This window comes from Clinocottus analis, unplaced genomic scaffold (genome assembly GCF_023055335.1).
Source record: "Clinocottus analis isolate CAN_PGR_092001 unplaced genomic scaffold, fCliAna1.0.p SCAF_1, whole genome shotgun sequence".
Classification (NCBI taxonomy): Eukaryota; Metazoa; Chordata; class Actinopteri; order Perciformes; family Cottidae; genus Clinocottus; species Clinocottus analis.
In genome coordinates this window covers 14,397,373-14,413,816 of record NW_027175820.1, presented here as the reverse complement: position 1 = coordinate 14,413,816, position 16,444 = coordinate 14,397,373, and the positions used below count along the sequence as shown (strand labels likewise).

The following is a 16,444-nucleotide window of genomic DNA, read 5'->3' as shown; positions in this document are numbered from 1 at the left end:
TATAGTTGTAGAATGAGGTTAAATTAGAACAAACAAAAAAATAGTATTTAAAAACAAAAAAACCCGCGGAGGTTTTGTCTAGCTTATTGGGCAATTAATAAGTCGTATCATTTCTTTCTTGAATGTATCATAGATAAGCTGCTACATGATGATTGCCACTTCAATAGCTGTGAAATTAGGTGATTTATCTGAGTTTAAATCTAGTGTTGCTATTTTTGTATAGGTCTCTAATTATCTGAAATAGAAGTGGTTTTGATTTTTGTGTTTTACGTTAATATTTGGAGTGTCATTGTAACTACTGTATTGCTGATGATGAACATTAGTTGCATTTGTTGTTTCTCGGGGTGTGTGTTTTTGCATCAGTATTTTATCCTTATAACCTTTTGGGCTCATCACTGCATATAAATGATGTCTCGTTGTAACTTAATTTTTGTATGTTTTCATATTGATGTTTTGTACACATCTGAAGCTGTAGCTTGCAGGATTGATTTAACTTTTTCATTGTACGTATACACGGTATGCTACCAGTACTCTCTTCTGTGTTACAAGAGCACTGTGAGATGCCAGAGAAAAAAAAACAGAAAAAAAACATTATGTTCATTGAATAGCTTCTGTAATGTTTCCACAAATTACACACTCGCCACTAAGCACTCACACAGGTGGGATTAGGTTTGGGGCGATTAGACTGTCTGTTCAAAAACTATTTAGCCCAATGCTTCTGTTCCAAAATAATGTTTTACAACTTGTTTTGCTGTTGGATTGATTTGAACAACTCTTTATTGCAACCTTTTAAAAACTGTTCAACGTTATACCTGGCTCGAATATCAGTTTCAGTTTGTTATTCTAAACTGCCTTGTGTTCTGATCGCGCTCCCCTTTATGAGTGTCTCATATCAAAACAATGTTTTGTCAAGGCAAAACTGTGGTCATTGTTTTGTGTTCCTTAACAAAATTGAGACAGTGTGAGCAGCACTGTGTATGTGCCTTGAGCTTCAGAAAGTGAGAATTCAAGACGGTGACTCCTCGCCTCGTATTTGATGAGGAAGGCACAGAATCCACTAACAGTAACCATAGAGAAGGCAGTCTTCAAACGGCCACGAGACAAGGAATAAAAAAACAAACACAAAATAGGACTTCATCACAACGTCATTCCAGGGACTTTTACTCCACCGATCAGCTTGTAGACCAAACAGAGGACATGTACGTACATGCTGGTGATGCTCCTCTCGTTTCAGATAGACGCCACCAAAGCCCCTGTGATAACACACAATAGAACACCCACATACACACACATCGACAAGATATGACACTCAACAATCTTTGGATAGTCCCTCTGACTAAACAGTAGATGCAATACGTTACTTTGTGCGGTCATTGCACCACCAAGTGTTCTTAGATAATCTCCATGCTTTACATTACCTTGCATGTACACCTTTGTTGCTTCACTGTCTGCCTAGAAGCTGTCCGCTCAGAGCAGCTTTTCCATTGTGCACGTTCAGGCAGAGTCGGGGTAAGCAGAGTACAGTGACAACACTGGCCTTTAAAGATCGGACGAGCCGTGCTTTATATCCCGTCTTGTCTGGATGTTTATTCTGTGTTCTGCGGGGGGGGAATTGCTCTGTCAAGGAGATTATTGTGTTTTTTTTAATGCACAGTCAGTCATGAGTTTAATACTCCACATCTGGTTGTATGTATTTTGATAGCTTTGTTCTCACCTGTATGCTTTACTATTCATACTTGTGTGTCATTTTGAGAAAGAAAGCTCATGGCAACAAGGCATGAACTTGGCAGATAAGTGCTTGAAATAGTTCCCCAATAATAAGCATGTGAAATGTAATCTGTGTTTTGATTTCTCCAAAGGTATTCACCAGCAATGCGCCTGCATAAACTCTCCCATACTTGTTAGGAAAAGAATGGATGCAAGAGGAAAGAAATCTTAAAACTGTTTTGATTTTCCACACGATTGACACCTTGGGCTTAAGTTAATTTTTCTTTTGAGGATTCATGTAACATTTAACAGATACAAGTTGTTTGTAAAATTACTACAATTAAAGTTATGACTTTCATATCAGTAAACAAATCCTCTGCTGCGGTATTATCCTTTAGAGATGTTAATTCAGGGTCTGTTTTGGTCTAAATGTACTGCTGTGTTTGTCTATAAATTTGATTTGATGGGGTTTGATTTACTCAAGCTCCTTTTTTTCTGGTAATCTGTCAATTTCAGAGTTAATTCCCACTGCAAGTTATGGAATCATCTGTTTAGATTGAGCATCAAATAGAAATCTGAATTGTTACTGTTTTAATACCTGTATACTTTTGTGGCTTTGTTTTTTCGTTTTTGTTTCATTTTGCTTTTTTATTTTGTGCTACACTAGTTTGCCATGTAGCAATTGCACTGTGCAATATTTACAGTATGAGGACTGGGAAAACTAACTATGGATGTGATGTCTCTTTACAGTTTGCGATAGTGTTTCCTCTCTAGTTCTCAGTGATTTAGGCGTGACCAAGCCTTCTCTACTTTGTCACATTAAGCGGGTTTTCCAGGTGACTCTTTTGGTGAGTGTCAAAATAAGACTTTATGGTGTATTATTGTTGAGATTCATTTTGAATTAAAAAAAATCTATCAATGCAACTCTTTTTGACTTTTGGTCTGTTTCTCGGTGCTTTTCTTGTATTGAACTCAATAAACAGATCTAACAGATCATATTGCAACTCGTCCACCACATTCTCAAATAAAGATGGTTAGTAACTCTGGTGTTAGAACTCACAGTAACATGACAGGGCCTGCAATTGATTTATTTTCTATTGACTTTATTCTACTTTAATGTGTCAAACATTTTGGGGTCTATTCACTGGGGAAAAAAAACAAACAAAAACATGTTGGGGTTCAATTATCAATCTCTTTGTCTATAAAGTCTCATAAAAATGCCCCCAAAAATTATTATGATGATTCAGATGGCAGCTATGAATTATAAACTATGAATAGCATCACATTTGTAAAAGGTGAACCAGAGAATATTTGGTATTTTTGTTTAAATAAATAGTTTAAGGATTAACTGATCAACAAATTTATGGATTTATGTTCTGCCAATTGAATAATGGATTAATTTACTCACCATTACTGCATTACAGAAAAATATATGGAAATTTGAAAACTTATGCCACAATTTCATTTTAATCGTGCAAACCCGATTTGCTGATAACATTTGTTGATAAGACCCACAGAACTGCTGCTTAACTCACAACGTCTCAAATGAGTAAAGTGGATAATTTGAAGCCTGCAGTGTAAACCAAAACTCCAGATTAGTAACAGAAGACATCGTTTGTGGTGACTTCTTGTCAAAATGGGTTGTCTTGTTTTCTACATGGTCTATCTTCCATGAGCCCACACTGCGGGGCCCGGAAAGTTGATTCTGGGTCAATGCTGCCATCTGGTGGCGGAAAGGATGAGGTGATCTACCACGGTCCCTCCCGGGCTTTCCAGTAGCAGATATGCCGGCAGCAGTGCAGCCAAGGACACAGTGGAGTGAACTACAGAAATTGGCCCCTTTGAATACGATGCCGAGGCCTATGCGCGAAGAAGGAAAATGCATGTAAGCTGCTTCACATGGAGGTCTGCTCGGCACCATCCACCCAGCAGAGGTCGTCCTACTGACTGCTCGCCTCTCCGCTCTGCCGACAATTAACAGCAGAGAGGCTAATTCGCTCAGTTTGACCAGGGGGGTGTTTGAGTGTAAATCAAAATCCCCGACAGCTTCCATGTCCTTAACATCTGTATCGAAACGTCCCCCGAGCCAACCCAAGTGTCTGTCATCCATCTTGAGCAGGTCTGCGCGAGGCAGTTCACCGCCAGCAGCGAAATGTCAAACCTTTGGCAAAGTGTGCGCGCCTCCCTGCGCCACTCGGTGCTGATGGGTGGACCGAGCGGAGCGGAGCGGAGCGATAGGGCGGATTTCTAAATTTCCCTTCAACGCCGCTCCCCCCCCCCAACTCTCCCCCCACCTCCCATCCCCCCAGCCCCGGACACCACGACGGGACCGCCGCGCTTCCCGTTCACGCACCAGGATTGATCCGATGTATTATTTACGACCGAAACTTCAGCAACGTATCCACAGGATATGGCTCCCGGTTTGAAAGCTGGGTGGACGGGTCACCCCAAAGTGGTGGGAGCCGACCGAGCGGACCCCGGTGGGCGCCCGGCGCGGAGGACGGACCCGGGCTCGAGGACCGCAGCGCCGGGGATGCTCGCGCACTGTCTCCTGTCCGCGGGGATGCTTTGGCTTCTCGTCCGGTGCGCTGTGGCCGCAGAGGGTGAGCACGCACGCACGCACGCCGATATATCTGCTGCAACGAAACACATGCCGATGTGTTGCAGCAGCGTCTGTCACAACCACACTGCGAGTGATGAGTTGGGAACAGATTGGGTGGGAATTGGGTCTTTTGTTTCAAGCAGACAGCGTTTTGCAATTTGCACATTTAATGCTGAGTGCACGAATCCCGTACAGGCTTTGTGGACGGCTCCGCCGCTTGCTTTGTTTCAGGAAAGCAAAAACAAACGTGGTCCATGCATCTCCCAGGCTCTTTGCGTTTGCTGTGCCGTGTACAAGGCTGCTATTGCATTGAAATTGGCGCAGTCGGGAAGAATGTCCGAACGGAGGCTCCATTCCCCTCAGTGGTCTGGTGTGTGAGGGATGGTGCTGGTGCTGGATGGGCAGGATTTGCTTGTATTTGATGTCACTCTGTTACCTACAAATCTTTCCACCTGAGCTTGATGCTAGTCAACTCTTTTGTCTCTGATCACAATGCACTGCACGTACCTTGAACCAGCTGTTTCTCCCCCGCAGCTGGACTCATTATGAGCGGTCTTGACCTCAACTTTGTCTCCCATCTCAACTTCACTCGCATTTGTTTTGCAATAGGCATTTCATTTTGGTTGCATTTCCACGAGGGAGGTTACTAAACGTTGCTATTCTGTGTAATAAGCTTCAGGGAGTTTTATTCTGGGAGTGTAATGCAGTCATAGGACAGTCAGTGTTTCAGAGCATCTGGGTCAGCACTAATGACACACACACACACAGACACACAGACACACACACGAGCCCACTAGAGGTCCGTGTGTCTGACGGTGTGAGAGGCAGCTGGGGTAAGATCTGCCGACATAGCTGCCCTTCAACCATGAACGCTTGGAGAGAAGGCTTGGCTGCAAAGCACAATTAGTCTCTGCTTGTGTACTGCTTTGGCCTTTCTTTCTCCTTTATGTGACTATGTACACCACCTCAGGGTGGATGGCTTTAAACCACTATGACATTGGTATCAGAACAAAACTAGATGTTTAGTGCAAGTGTTAAGTGTGTGTGTGTGTGTGTGTGTGTGTGTGTGTGTGTGTGTGTGTGTGTGTGTGTGTGTGTGTGTGTGTAAGACAGTTGCCCCATCACCTTCCTTCAGTCTGCAAACTGTGATGTAGTGGCTGAAGTCTCACCTCGGCTGATGCACTGCTACAGAAGCAGCATCTCCTGCTCCTCCCTACCGCCTCCACCTCCCCCTTTTCACAGTCAGCACATCCATTCTTAAACACATGAGCCCAGCAGCAACGACAGCACCACCTGTGCTATACGTTACATATTTGGTGAGACATGCATAGAAATACTTTTAGTATTTACCAGAGTCAAGATATTTGTAATGTCATGTGCACATATAACAAAGTCACTTGTACAGTGAGAAGCTTATTTTGCTGTCCTCCTACAAACCAAATTACAATAAAAGGTAAAACTAAATGAGGTACAAAATATATTAAAGCGATTACACAGAATAACGCACATGAATGTGTGTATAAAGTGTATAGGAGACAAGACACAAGGAGCTGTCACTGTTGGCTTTTCAACTGGTTGTCTGAATGTTTACATTAGTATGCTGTTGTTCAGTGCTGTTTCTGGTTTGAAACATGGAGTTTGTAAAGCTCCGAAAAAAAACCTCCTGCAGTCACAGTGTTTCTTTTGTTTGTAAGGTGGCGGCTCTTGAATGAACGCGTGGACTTCTGCCTTAGTTTAGAATTGGATTTCATTTATAGTTCAGGAATGATTTGAATACTATTCAAAATGTTTGCTTCATGCCAAATCTCCTTCCATGGTTCCCTCTGGATCTTTAATACATTATTCATTGAATTATGGATGCATCCATTCCAATGTACTGAATTGGTATTGCCGCAGATACTGACCTTATCAGGTGGATCAAGTATTGATTATGATGTGACTAATGCACATGAATGAAGGTTTCTCTGGCACCGCTTATGTGTTTCCTCCACCAGGTGCTTTCATTCAGTGACGGTGTGCCCAAATTCAGTCACATTTACAGAATTAATGCAATGAGTCCTTTCCGGTGAGTAATATACATTTCAAATTTGGGGCAAAAGAGAGCAGGAGTATTGGGTTGATTTCCTAGGGATAAGAATGTGTATAATGATGACCAGAACGTCTTCTTCTAATTAACCATACATCAAAATATACCTTTGGGGGGGAAATTGCATTTCAGCCTGACCAGTAAATTTCCACAATAGACAATACATCAACAATGATGAATAATACATTACAAAGTTTAAGTTTTCACTGCTCCTCCATGTCTCTTCATACAGTTATTAAAATACAGTCAGGCATTGACTTTTAGTCTCACGTCGGCTGCGCCTGAACTACTAAATGTTTGTGTCAGCCTCAAAAATCCAGTATCATTCGGGCTGTACTGCTGTGTGTGTGTGTGTGTGTGTGTGTGTGTGTGTGTGTGTGTGTGTGTGTGTGTGCGTGTGCGTGTGTGTGTGCGCGGTTTTAGTGAATGAAAATCATCCTCAGTGACTGAGCTGGTGATATTCCTGACTGCTAACTGCTTCCTCCTGTACAACATGTCGTTACCATGGGAATGCCAATTTCTGTCCAACAAGAAAAAACATTTTCCACCCTCAAACCCTTCAACAACCAGTAAAGTAGAGAGGGCAGCGCAAAGGGCAGTGTGAGTCCTGAGTAATGTTGCTGCAAAGATGAGGCTTTTTCATGCAGTTAGTGCACCTGCAGGATTTCTTTTCTTGTTTATGGTTTTATTATGAACACAGCTGGTTAAATTATGCTCAGCAGCACGAGGACCCGCAGCAGAGCGATCCAAGCAAAGGCTCCTTTGGTCCTCCTCCCGCAACCAAATGACTTTCTTCTGACGTCAGCTTACTCCTACTACCACAGCCCGTCCATTGCTGCTGAGTGCTGACAGCTCGGTTTCAACAGGGGTTAACCTCGCAGACCTCCTGCTGTATGAGATGCAATCCCTGAGCTGTTGCCAGTCATCACTTTATGTTAAAAAATTAATTGAAAAGAGACATGCCCGTACGTTTCTAGTAATTTACAATGCGGTCTAAGGCTTTTAGCCGTAAAATGACTGTAACAATTGAACAAGGAGCTGCACATCACACCATTCTCTGTGGTTTCCCTCTGTTTCCTGTTCTGTGGGTTCAGCATCTTGCTGTTTTCTGTCCCTCTGCTTAGATTAGCCTTTTTAAAAGGCTGTCACAATGGTTAATGTTAAAATGACTTCCAGAAATTGGGTTTAAAAACAACAACAATGACTCACCATCGGTCTGATGACCTGTCTATGTGAGCTCTGTGTTTTCAGAAGCAAGTAGAGGACACGATTTCCCTGTTTTACCTCATTGCAGTGATTTAATGGACATTAGTTAATTATGTTGTGGGTAAAGCATGTCAGAGGCCTAAAGGTGCGTGTGTGCGTGTGTGTGTGTGCGTGTGCGCGTCTGTGCGTCTGTGCGTCTGTGCGTGTGCGCACAGTCAAGATAGATGGTGTCTCTTCAGGTGGAGCTTCAGCTGAGTCTTGTATTTGATTTGCATTCAGTCGTGGAGCAAACATTTGTCTTTGTAAACAAACAGATTGAGATATCAAATTGAAAAGTAAAGCTACAGAATTGTTTATATTCCACTCACAGACATTCATCTGTTTTCTTTTGTATGTTATGCTGATGTGAGAGAAACCGTGTGAGCTCTGTTCAACATTATATATATATATATATATATATATATATATATATATATATATATATATATGTATATATATATATATATATGTATATATATATATATATGTATATATATATATATATATATATATATATGTATATATATATATATATGTATATATATATATATATATATATATATATATATATATGTATATATATATATATATATATATATGTATATATATATATATATATATATATATATATATATACACATATATATATGCCTGTATGTATGTATATAATATATTTATATATATATGTATATATACATATACATATATATATATATATATATATATATATAAATATATATATATATATATATATATATATATATATATACATACATACATTTGTATATATGTACATGCACATGTATGTTTGTTAGTATTGGCAGAGAAAATAACATACATTTTTATCCATCTCTACTACCATTTTCTCACAGGATCCTTTTTTCTTGAAGAAAGTCAAAAGGTTTGCCGTAATTTCTCCTTCACTGGTGTGAACAAAGCAGGATCACTAATAAAACACACAGATGTAATGAAATGACAGCACTGAACTATACAGGGGATAATGCTACGCATATGGTCCAAGATACTAATTACAAGCCTGTTTGGCAATCAGGTGTGTGTGTGTGCACATGTGTGCGTGTGTGTGTGCGTGTGTGTGTGCGTGTGTGTGTGTGTGTGTGTGTGTGTGTGTGTGTGTGTGTGTGTGTGTGCGTGTGTCCCTCCCTCCAGTATCTCTGTACCTTTGTGCCTCTCGGTTTCTTTCGTCTCCCTGTGTTTTGGCTGTTTGGTGCAGGTTGATGGCAGACAAAAAGACTTGGCTCTGCTGCTGCTTGAGAAGGGACAACAGGCGATTTATGGGGACACACTGAGAATACACTACACTGCTTCTCACAAGGCCGTCGTTCATCACGCCACAGCACACGACACCGCGACAGAAGACGGCATTAAAGACCCGATTCCCTGGGAAATTTAGACGTGACCTCATCTTTTTGAATGAATACATAACACATTTTGCGTCTGTTGAATCTCTCAAAAAGGTGGACCGAAGTGACCAATATATAAAAGCAGTAATTGTTAAACATTATGAGATTGCTTATCTGTCTGTTTTCAAGTGTAAATACACTAACATGAAATATGTCAAAATTCAAACCCGACAACTAACCTTTGAATAAATTGTGATCAGTGTCAGCACATATTTAAAAGTTATTTGACATTGTATTTAAAGTGTAATTCATAGGACATGGCTTTGGTGTTTTTGTTATGTTTGATCTAGTATCATTCTCTGAAACGTTGAGTGATTTTATAGGGAAAGAGAAAGACGTGCATGTTAAAAATTGAAGATTTTTTGAGGGACAATGAAAGAGAGATATTTTTTATGAGCAGTGAATGAGGCTGAATCCAACCAGGAATTAGGTCTTTGGTGTGCATAAAAGAGAGAGCGAGGTCGGTCATCAACCACATTTAATGGTATCAGGGTCATTGTATAATATTTAGTGGTTATTTACTATTGTGTTAGACAGATCTGCTAAGTGTAGTAGCTGCTTTTCATTTTCCCACCGATGCCTCTGTGGACTGTGACTTTTCAGCTAATCCCTTTGAACCACTGGAGGAGGGAATTTTAGGTCACTGACAAACTAATTTACATTGATTATTCAAAATGTTACATGCTTCGCAGCAATGTGTGCACACACACACACACACATACAAGCAACACACACTAGCTTCTCTGTAAATTCTGTTGATTTATGGATTTTGACTGTAATGCAATAAATGTGCAGCTCACTTACAGTTAAGCTGCGGTTATCAATTTTGGACCGCTGGACGGCAGTGCAATAACTCCACACCAAGCTGATCGTGGTTTCCTGAAACAGTATAACTGTACTTTACATATGTGATGTTAGCTGGCACAAAACATCTTGGTGTGTCGTTGCTAGCTCTTCATCTTTCTTCACTAGCAAACAAAAACACGTTTCGGCCAGAAAAAGGTTTTGATGTTCGTTGACGTTAGCCGCTCACCCATGTGTAAAGAGATCGCTCGGTCTTTCGCCGTTCACAATTGTATTTGATATAATATTTACACTTAAATTACAGGGTTCCTGCGTGTTCTAAAAAAAGTGTTGTCCAATTTCAAGTCACTGAAAACAAATGGAAATTTTCTTGAAAATCTTGTGCTGTCCTGGAGATTATTTCAACATTCATCTATTTTCCTTGAGCCAAGAGTAAAATACTTCAGGCAAAGTAGATTTAGAGTTCCTCAATAACAATGAGAGCCTAATAACTAAAAATGAATAATAATAATAATAATAATAATAATAATAATAATTAACTAGTTATTATCCTAGCAAACTTGATTCTAAACTTGAAACATACATTTTAGTATGTAAAGTTTAGTCTAGATTTGTATTAAGGCAAACTTGTATACTATTCCCATAACAGCTCATCAGTGGAAATCTTCTGGATAAGTCCTAGAAAAGAGCTCTAGAAAAAAGGTGGGAACACTGTTTTGTAGATTACAACCTCTAAATTAATGGTATTTTTGATGGCAATATTTTCAACGTATGAGGTTTTATAGGGTATTGTTGTTCAAAATATGATCTTTTCCCCACATTACATTACTGAGCAATTTGTTGGTTTACAAGTAAGGTGTGTCGGATAAGGCCTACAACCTGCATTTATCTCTACAGACTAAGTCTGTGGTTTAAAACAAACAAAAATACCTTTAGCTAAAATAAGCTAAAAAGCTGTTGAGAGTGCCAGAGTTTGTCTGCAGCAACTTCTTGCACATTTTATGTACTCATCTGAGTCAATGATAATATAGAAAATAGCAATGAATGGAACATTGTTAGTCTGTGACCCCTTTTTTTAGTGTGAGAATTCTCATGACCACAATCAGAGCAGTTTTATATTGTCATGTAAATATGAGTATGCCCCTCTTTCTTGCGCTCTAATTGGGTTGTATAGACATTGAGAATTGTCGGCAAAATTAATTATCCACCAACTTACAAGAGTTTGTGTGTGACATCTAAAAAAGTTTGTTCTTCTGATTTAATGCACAACAGTGTTTATTTTATTATTACAGTTTATATGCAATATTACATGCAATACCCTGACAGTAAAATTAGTTTTCAGAATGTATTCATAACAACCAACATCAGTCTTGGACACAACTTATTCAGCAGTGACCCTACAGAGTGTCCCCAGACCCCGAAGGATGGAGGTAGTTTGTAGTACAATATGTCTCTGAAACATTCGTGTTTCACCCACAGTACATAAAGAAGCCTCTGGTTTTAAATCCCAGTGACATCACAGATTCAGGGATGTGATTTCTAGCTTTAGTGATGCAAGTTCAGGGTGGAGGCAAAGATGACAGCGTCAGTGAAGCATCAAGAGTACTGGGGAGGGCTAAGCTGAAGGAAATGATCAACAGTGTTAGAAGCCCATGAATCAGTAATCAAGCTGTCAATGTTAAGATGCTCTACTGTACTGACAGAGGATAGAAGGGTTTTTAGCGCTTATTCTTACTTGTATCACATTTAGAGGGAATTTCAATGACCAATTTAGGATATGTTGTCAAATTTATATTTTAATAAAGATAATTCCTTACTGTGTCATAGATGTTCAATCACTGCCAGTTCAAAACTGTTTTTAAGAGGAAGAGGAGAAAAGGAAAATGTTTATGCAGCCCCACACACACTTAGTAATGCACTCACTTTTCTGCACATTTATAAATCTATACCATGGAGCATTTGGATGATGTATGCCCTTTAATGTGCTGAAGTCAACCCTCTTAAAATAAGACAGGCTGTTCCCCACAGGCTAATTCATTACTGGCATAATCCAAGTTTGTGGTTCCACTACCGCTGGAGAGCCAGCCCTTTGCGTTCACAAAAACACGTCCCTTGCACATGCTCATGTCTACAAAAACCTTTGAGTTTGGATACTTTATCTGTCCTCAGAGACTGTCCCCGCAAGTGCCAATTTATGTGTATGTTTGTAGGATTGTTGTCTCAACCTGTCACTCTCATTTCTTTCTAAACTGCTGCAGAGAGGGGACATTACTTTTGTTGCAATATTAAACATTAAAACATGATTGTGCTACTGTTGTGGAAGTTCAATTTGTCTCCCAAAGGATAACTTCTGCATTTCCCAACCTGGAGCACATTTTCCCATGTGTCTAAGTGACTATTAGGGACAACCATTTGTATAATTGGTGTTGAGGGAGTACATTGCAGAAGGCAGCCGCTCTCCCTAAATATCATCCAATTTCAAAAACAGTTGTCCCGATTAGTCACATAGACACATGGGAAAATAGGGTCCAAGTTGAAAAATACCAAAGTCACCCTTTAACATCAATTCTCATGTTTCTTTATATTTTAGGGTTAAATACAGTACAGCACAAGACCTGATATACTGAACAGGATCCCTTAAAATCAGTAGTTAAATGTACGGATTCTCATTCCCTGCAAGAAATAATGCAAACCAATTGTGCAATTCCACGGTACAATATCAGTAAAATGCAATCTGGAGACTGTGTGTTTCTGACTCGGTGTCACATGTGCCCCGTGAAGGTCAAGCGCGTGTCCGTAGGATTGGATCTCGGCACCTCATGCTCGTATGCGTACATCTCATTAATGATATTACCGAGAAGACGGGCCTCTCCTGGACTGTGGGCAACATTTCGAGACATGGATGGCACCTATTAAGTCGTGAGTGCTGAACATTGTCATAGCAGGGATAGAGAGGTGCAGAAATTTAAATTGCAAGAATGACAGAATATCCAATCGAATACGTAAATCTGGACAGAGGACAAAGCATGGAGTGTAGGGTTGATACCAGGCGCGTCTGTAGGATTTTAACACATTTCATGAAAAAGAAAATAAACGAGATGGTTCGACGTTATACCCTAACATTAACTTCAGCAGCTTTCCCCTTCAGAAGAAGCCCAAGCTTAGTTATTTTTAGGTCCACAATTTACACAGCTTGCTGCTGTTAAGTGCGCCTCCTGCCTGACGCCGCTGTTTTGGGTGAATGACGTCACGTGCGACCTGGAGGTGTTAGTGCCAAAGCTAAAGTATTGGCTTTTTAAAAAAAAAAAATATTTCTAATTGTTTCAAAAACCTGTCCAAAAACAAAGTTTTAACAAAGCATCAACATGAGATAACCCTAGTTTGAGGATGTGATCTTAAATTATTTTTTTTTTAAAAGGTTGTTTTAAAAAAAATAAAAAAATAATAATAATATTCGGGGCTAATGAAAAAACATCGGGGGCTTTAGCCCCGAATGTTTTAGCCGAGGGACGCCACTGCTTGAGACAAACAGGCTGACACTTTTTGGAGTAAAAGGCAGATTCAAACTAATGGCAGAAAAGTTCTTTCACTCTTTCAAAAATTACGAATAGTTTTGATATTTCATCAAAAATTCCCAAAATTTAGACACTTTTTCTTGTTGGCTTGTATTTGATCTTATACAGATTAATCATACAAGATCACAAGTGGACATGAAATATATTGCACTCAGACAAAAAAAAATGAGCGAGAGCATCGGGAGAACGTTATATTATTTATATATATATATATATAGCAATACTTTATAATAACTGCAAGCTATGAAGCATTAGTTAATACTTAATTTGCAAATGGTGAACCCATCATTTATAAAGTATGGAACAATGCTTTATACATTATGCATTAAGTGTTTACTCATACTTAACTAATGCTTCATATTGTTCTGTTATTATTAAGTCTTACCAGTTATTTATATTTCTTATGTCAGTTTTCAGAAAAGAAACATTGAAAAATGCATCTAACATTTTCATGCATACACATCAGAAAAAAAAATCCCATCTTGATATTTACTGGTCTGTCCTATTTCTCATTTAGAAAGAAGCCTGCTGAGAAGAAGCCTCCTTGCTTTGCAAGGGACACCGTTCCTGAAAAGATGGCTCCTGTGAGGGTGTCCTTCCTCTTAAAACTACCTGTCTGTTGACCATTACACTTGTCTAGAATAAACCTACAGCACTACAGTCAGCTATGTGAGTTGATATTTAATTTATATCTAACATCAAAATGAGGTAATTATATATATATATTTTTATAGCCACATTAATAGTAAAAATGTCTTCGGCTCTCTGCAATAAGCACTTTCAGTAATAGTCTCTGAGAGCTGCATTTTCTGACAAAATGAGGAAAGAAACCATTACAAAATATATTTAATTCATTAAAGGTACTTGTGAACTTTGAGACTCAGTCCAAGTGTTGACATGGAGTTCTGCTTAATCTCTCACAACCTGCGGAGCACAGTGTCTTAGCTATAGGGACGTTATCTCTTCGAAGATTTACCTTTTCCACTTGCAACAAAGGTTTTCAGTCCCTTTAAATCCTCATTCAAAAGGGACGACTCCCTTTTCAACCATGGACTTCAAAAGAAGTAGAGCTTTGACTGTATTTTATTTGGGTAGGCCTCCTTTTTGATAAGTAGTAGTCTGAATCAAGCTATGTATTCCTACTTCCTAAAAGCCTTTTTGAAGAGACCATGCAACCCAGTGGAGCTCTTGTGCCTGGTCAGTTTGTCCAGCTGCACAGTATTGAGTCACTCGAATGGCATATGGACGGAAGAAGTAGTTGGAATGTGATATGTATTTGCCTTTACACACTTAGTCGTTTAATGGTGATAATTTATCAAAATGAATTGATTGAATATTTATTAAAAGTACCAGTCGATAACCCCACAATAACTATCTAACTAATATCTAAATTCTTGATTTACGTATGTAAGCCAGCCTTTGCACAGCCAGGTTCATGGTTAAATTAAATATATCTGGTCATTGTGAAAATTCCCCTTAAAGTACTCTTTGTTTTCTCAACTGTCATAATTACTTTACATAATTAGATGTTTGTTATTTACTCAGCTGCAAGAGGGTTACATAATTGCTGAGTTCCCGCACATCCTGAAAATCTTGAAAATTGTTCATAAAGTTTCTTGTTGTAAAAAATGAGAGAAAAAAAGCCTGTGAAAACATTGTGTTGTTCTGAGAATAATTATGCATATTTATATGTTCCTTTAGCTGAATATGAACTTCTATCTTTTAGAGCCTGGTGGATAAAGCCATATGAATAGGCTAAGTTATGTTTAGGATAATGTTAATGTTCCAATGGACAAGAGTATTATGAACAGGCTGCTATGTTGTGAAAATGCTACGAACATCCCCCCAAAACACGACAAATGACAGCAGGTTGGATGACATTTACAACCTAAGTGTCCGAAACTGAATAATGAAAGAAACATTGTCTTTTAAATGCAAATATTAGTCTGTGGCTTAGCAGTAATGTGATATTTGTAGTAAGTTAAAACAATGGAATGGCATTTGAAAGGTATCAAGTCATAGTTACTCACATTTCACCTGCTCTGTGTACCTGCTAATGAGCACAGACTTAATAACAACATGGCCGTCGTCTGATGTGGAAAACATTGCGGCTGCAGTGGGACACACAGTCTGCCCGGTGGTGGTGTGGTGTAGCCGGGATAAAGGCGAAGCCTTTGTTTGAGATCTCATTCATCACGTCGCAGTCGGTGGTGATCTCTGTGTTTGCTTTGACTCTGTGAAGTTTCAAGGTCAGAGGTATGATTGCTGTGATGTGGAGCATGAACAACAGCGTTGTAGCTGCTCAAAGATGTTCTGCACGCTCTATCTGTACAATTTCTATGTTGTTGTTCTCTTGTCTCCAAATGTGCCCAAAACATGAAGTAAGGTCAAACTGTTTTATGACCTTTATTTATTATTCTCAAGAGAAGCAGTTGTGTTTTTTAAACTCTGGCTATATTTCAGTAAAGTATTTTGGGTTATTGGCTTGAACATTTCTCTCTGACTCACTGATACCAAAAATATATTATTGGATCGTGGCTTAGTGTGGACAGAGATGAGGTAGGGCTCCCCTTTATGATTATTTTCATCATCGGCCAATTGTTTTCTATAATAATTGATTAGTTGATTATATCAAATATTATAAAACTGTGTGAAGTAATCATCGCTATTTCCAAGTGCCCAAATAGACTAAATAGTTGCATTTGTCAAATATATTCTGTTTACAACAGCAGAAAGCAAAGAAAATCAGCACATCTTTACAATTTACTCTGCCGAACGATTAGCCCTATTAATAGTTTATAGTTATGCTATCGCAGTAGCTGTCTAAAAACTACATAACATGAAGTTGCATTTCAGTAGCTGTATGGAGTAAATGTTGTCCACTACCATCATAAAAAAACTATCAAACTGCTTATTTAGGATACAGTAAAATATAATAGTCCTTCTAAAAATCCTTTTCAAAAACGGTCACCTGTTAAAAAACATGAGCAACTTAATTTGTGGC

At 39.1% G+C, this 16,444-nt stretch overlaps 1 protein-coding gene across 1 annotated transcript in view; it reads left to right on the top strand.

The window, feature by feature from the left end:
* The first annotated feature begins 3,919 nt into the window (after window positions 1–3,919).
* Window positions 3,920–16,444, top strand: part of kiaa1549lb (KIAA1549-like b) — a 52,935-nt gene continuing 40,410 nt past the window's right edge. The window contains exon 1 of the mRNA XM_068583782.1: window positions 3,920–4,310. Within this exon, the coding sequence (XP_068439883.1) occupies window positions 4,118–4,310 (193 nt within the window). The 5' untranslated portion in view covers window positions 3,920–4,117. The remainder of the gene's footprint in view (window positions 4,311–16,444) is intronic.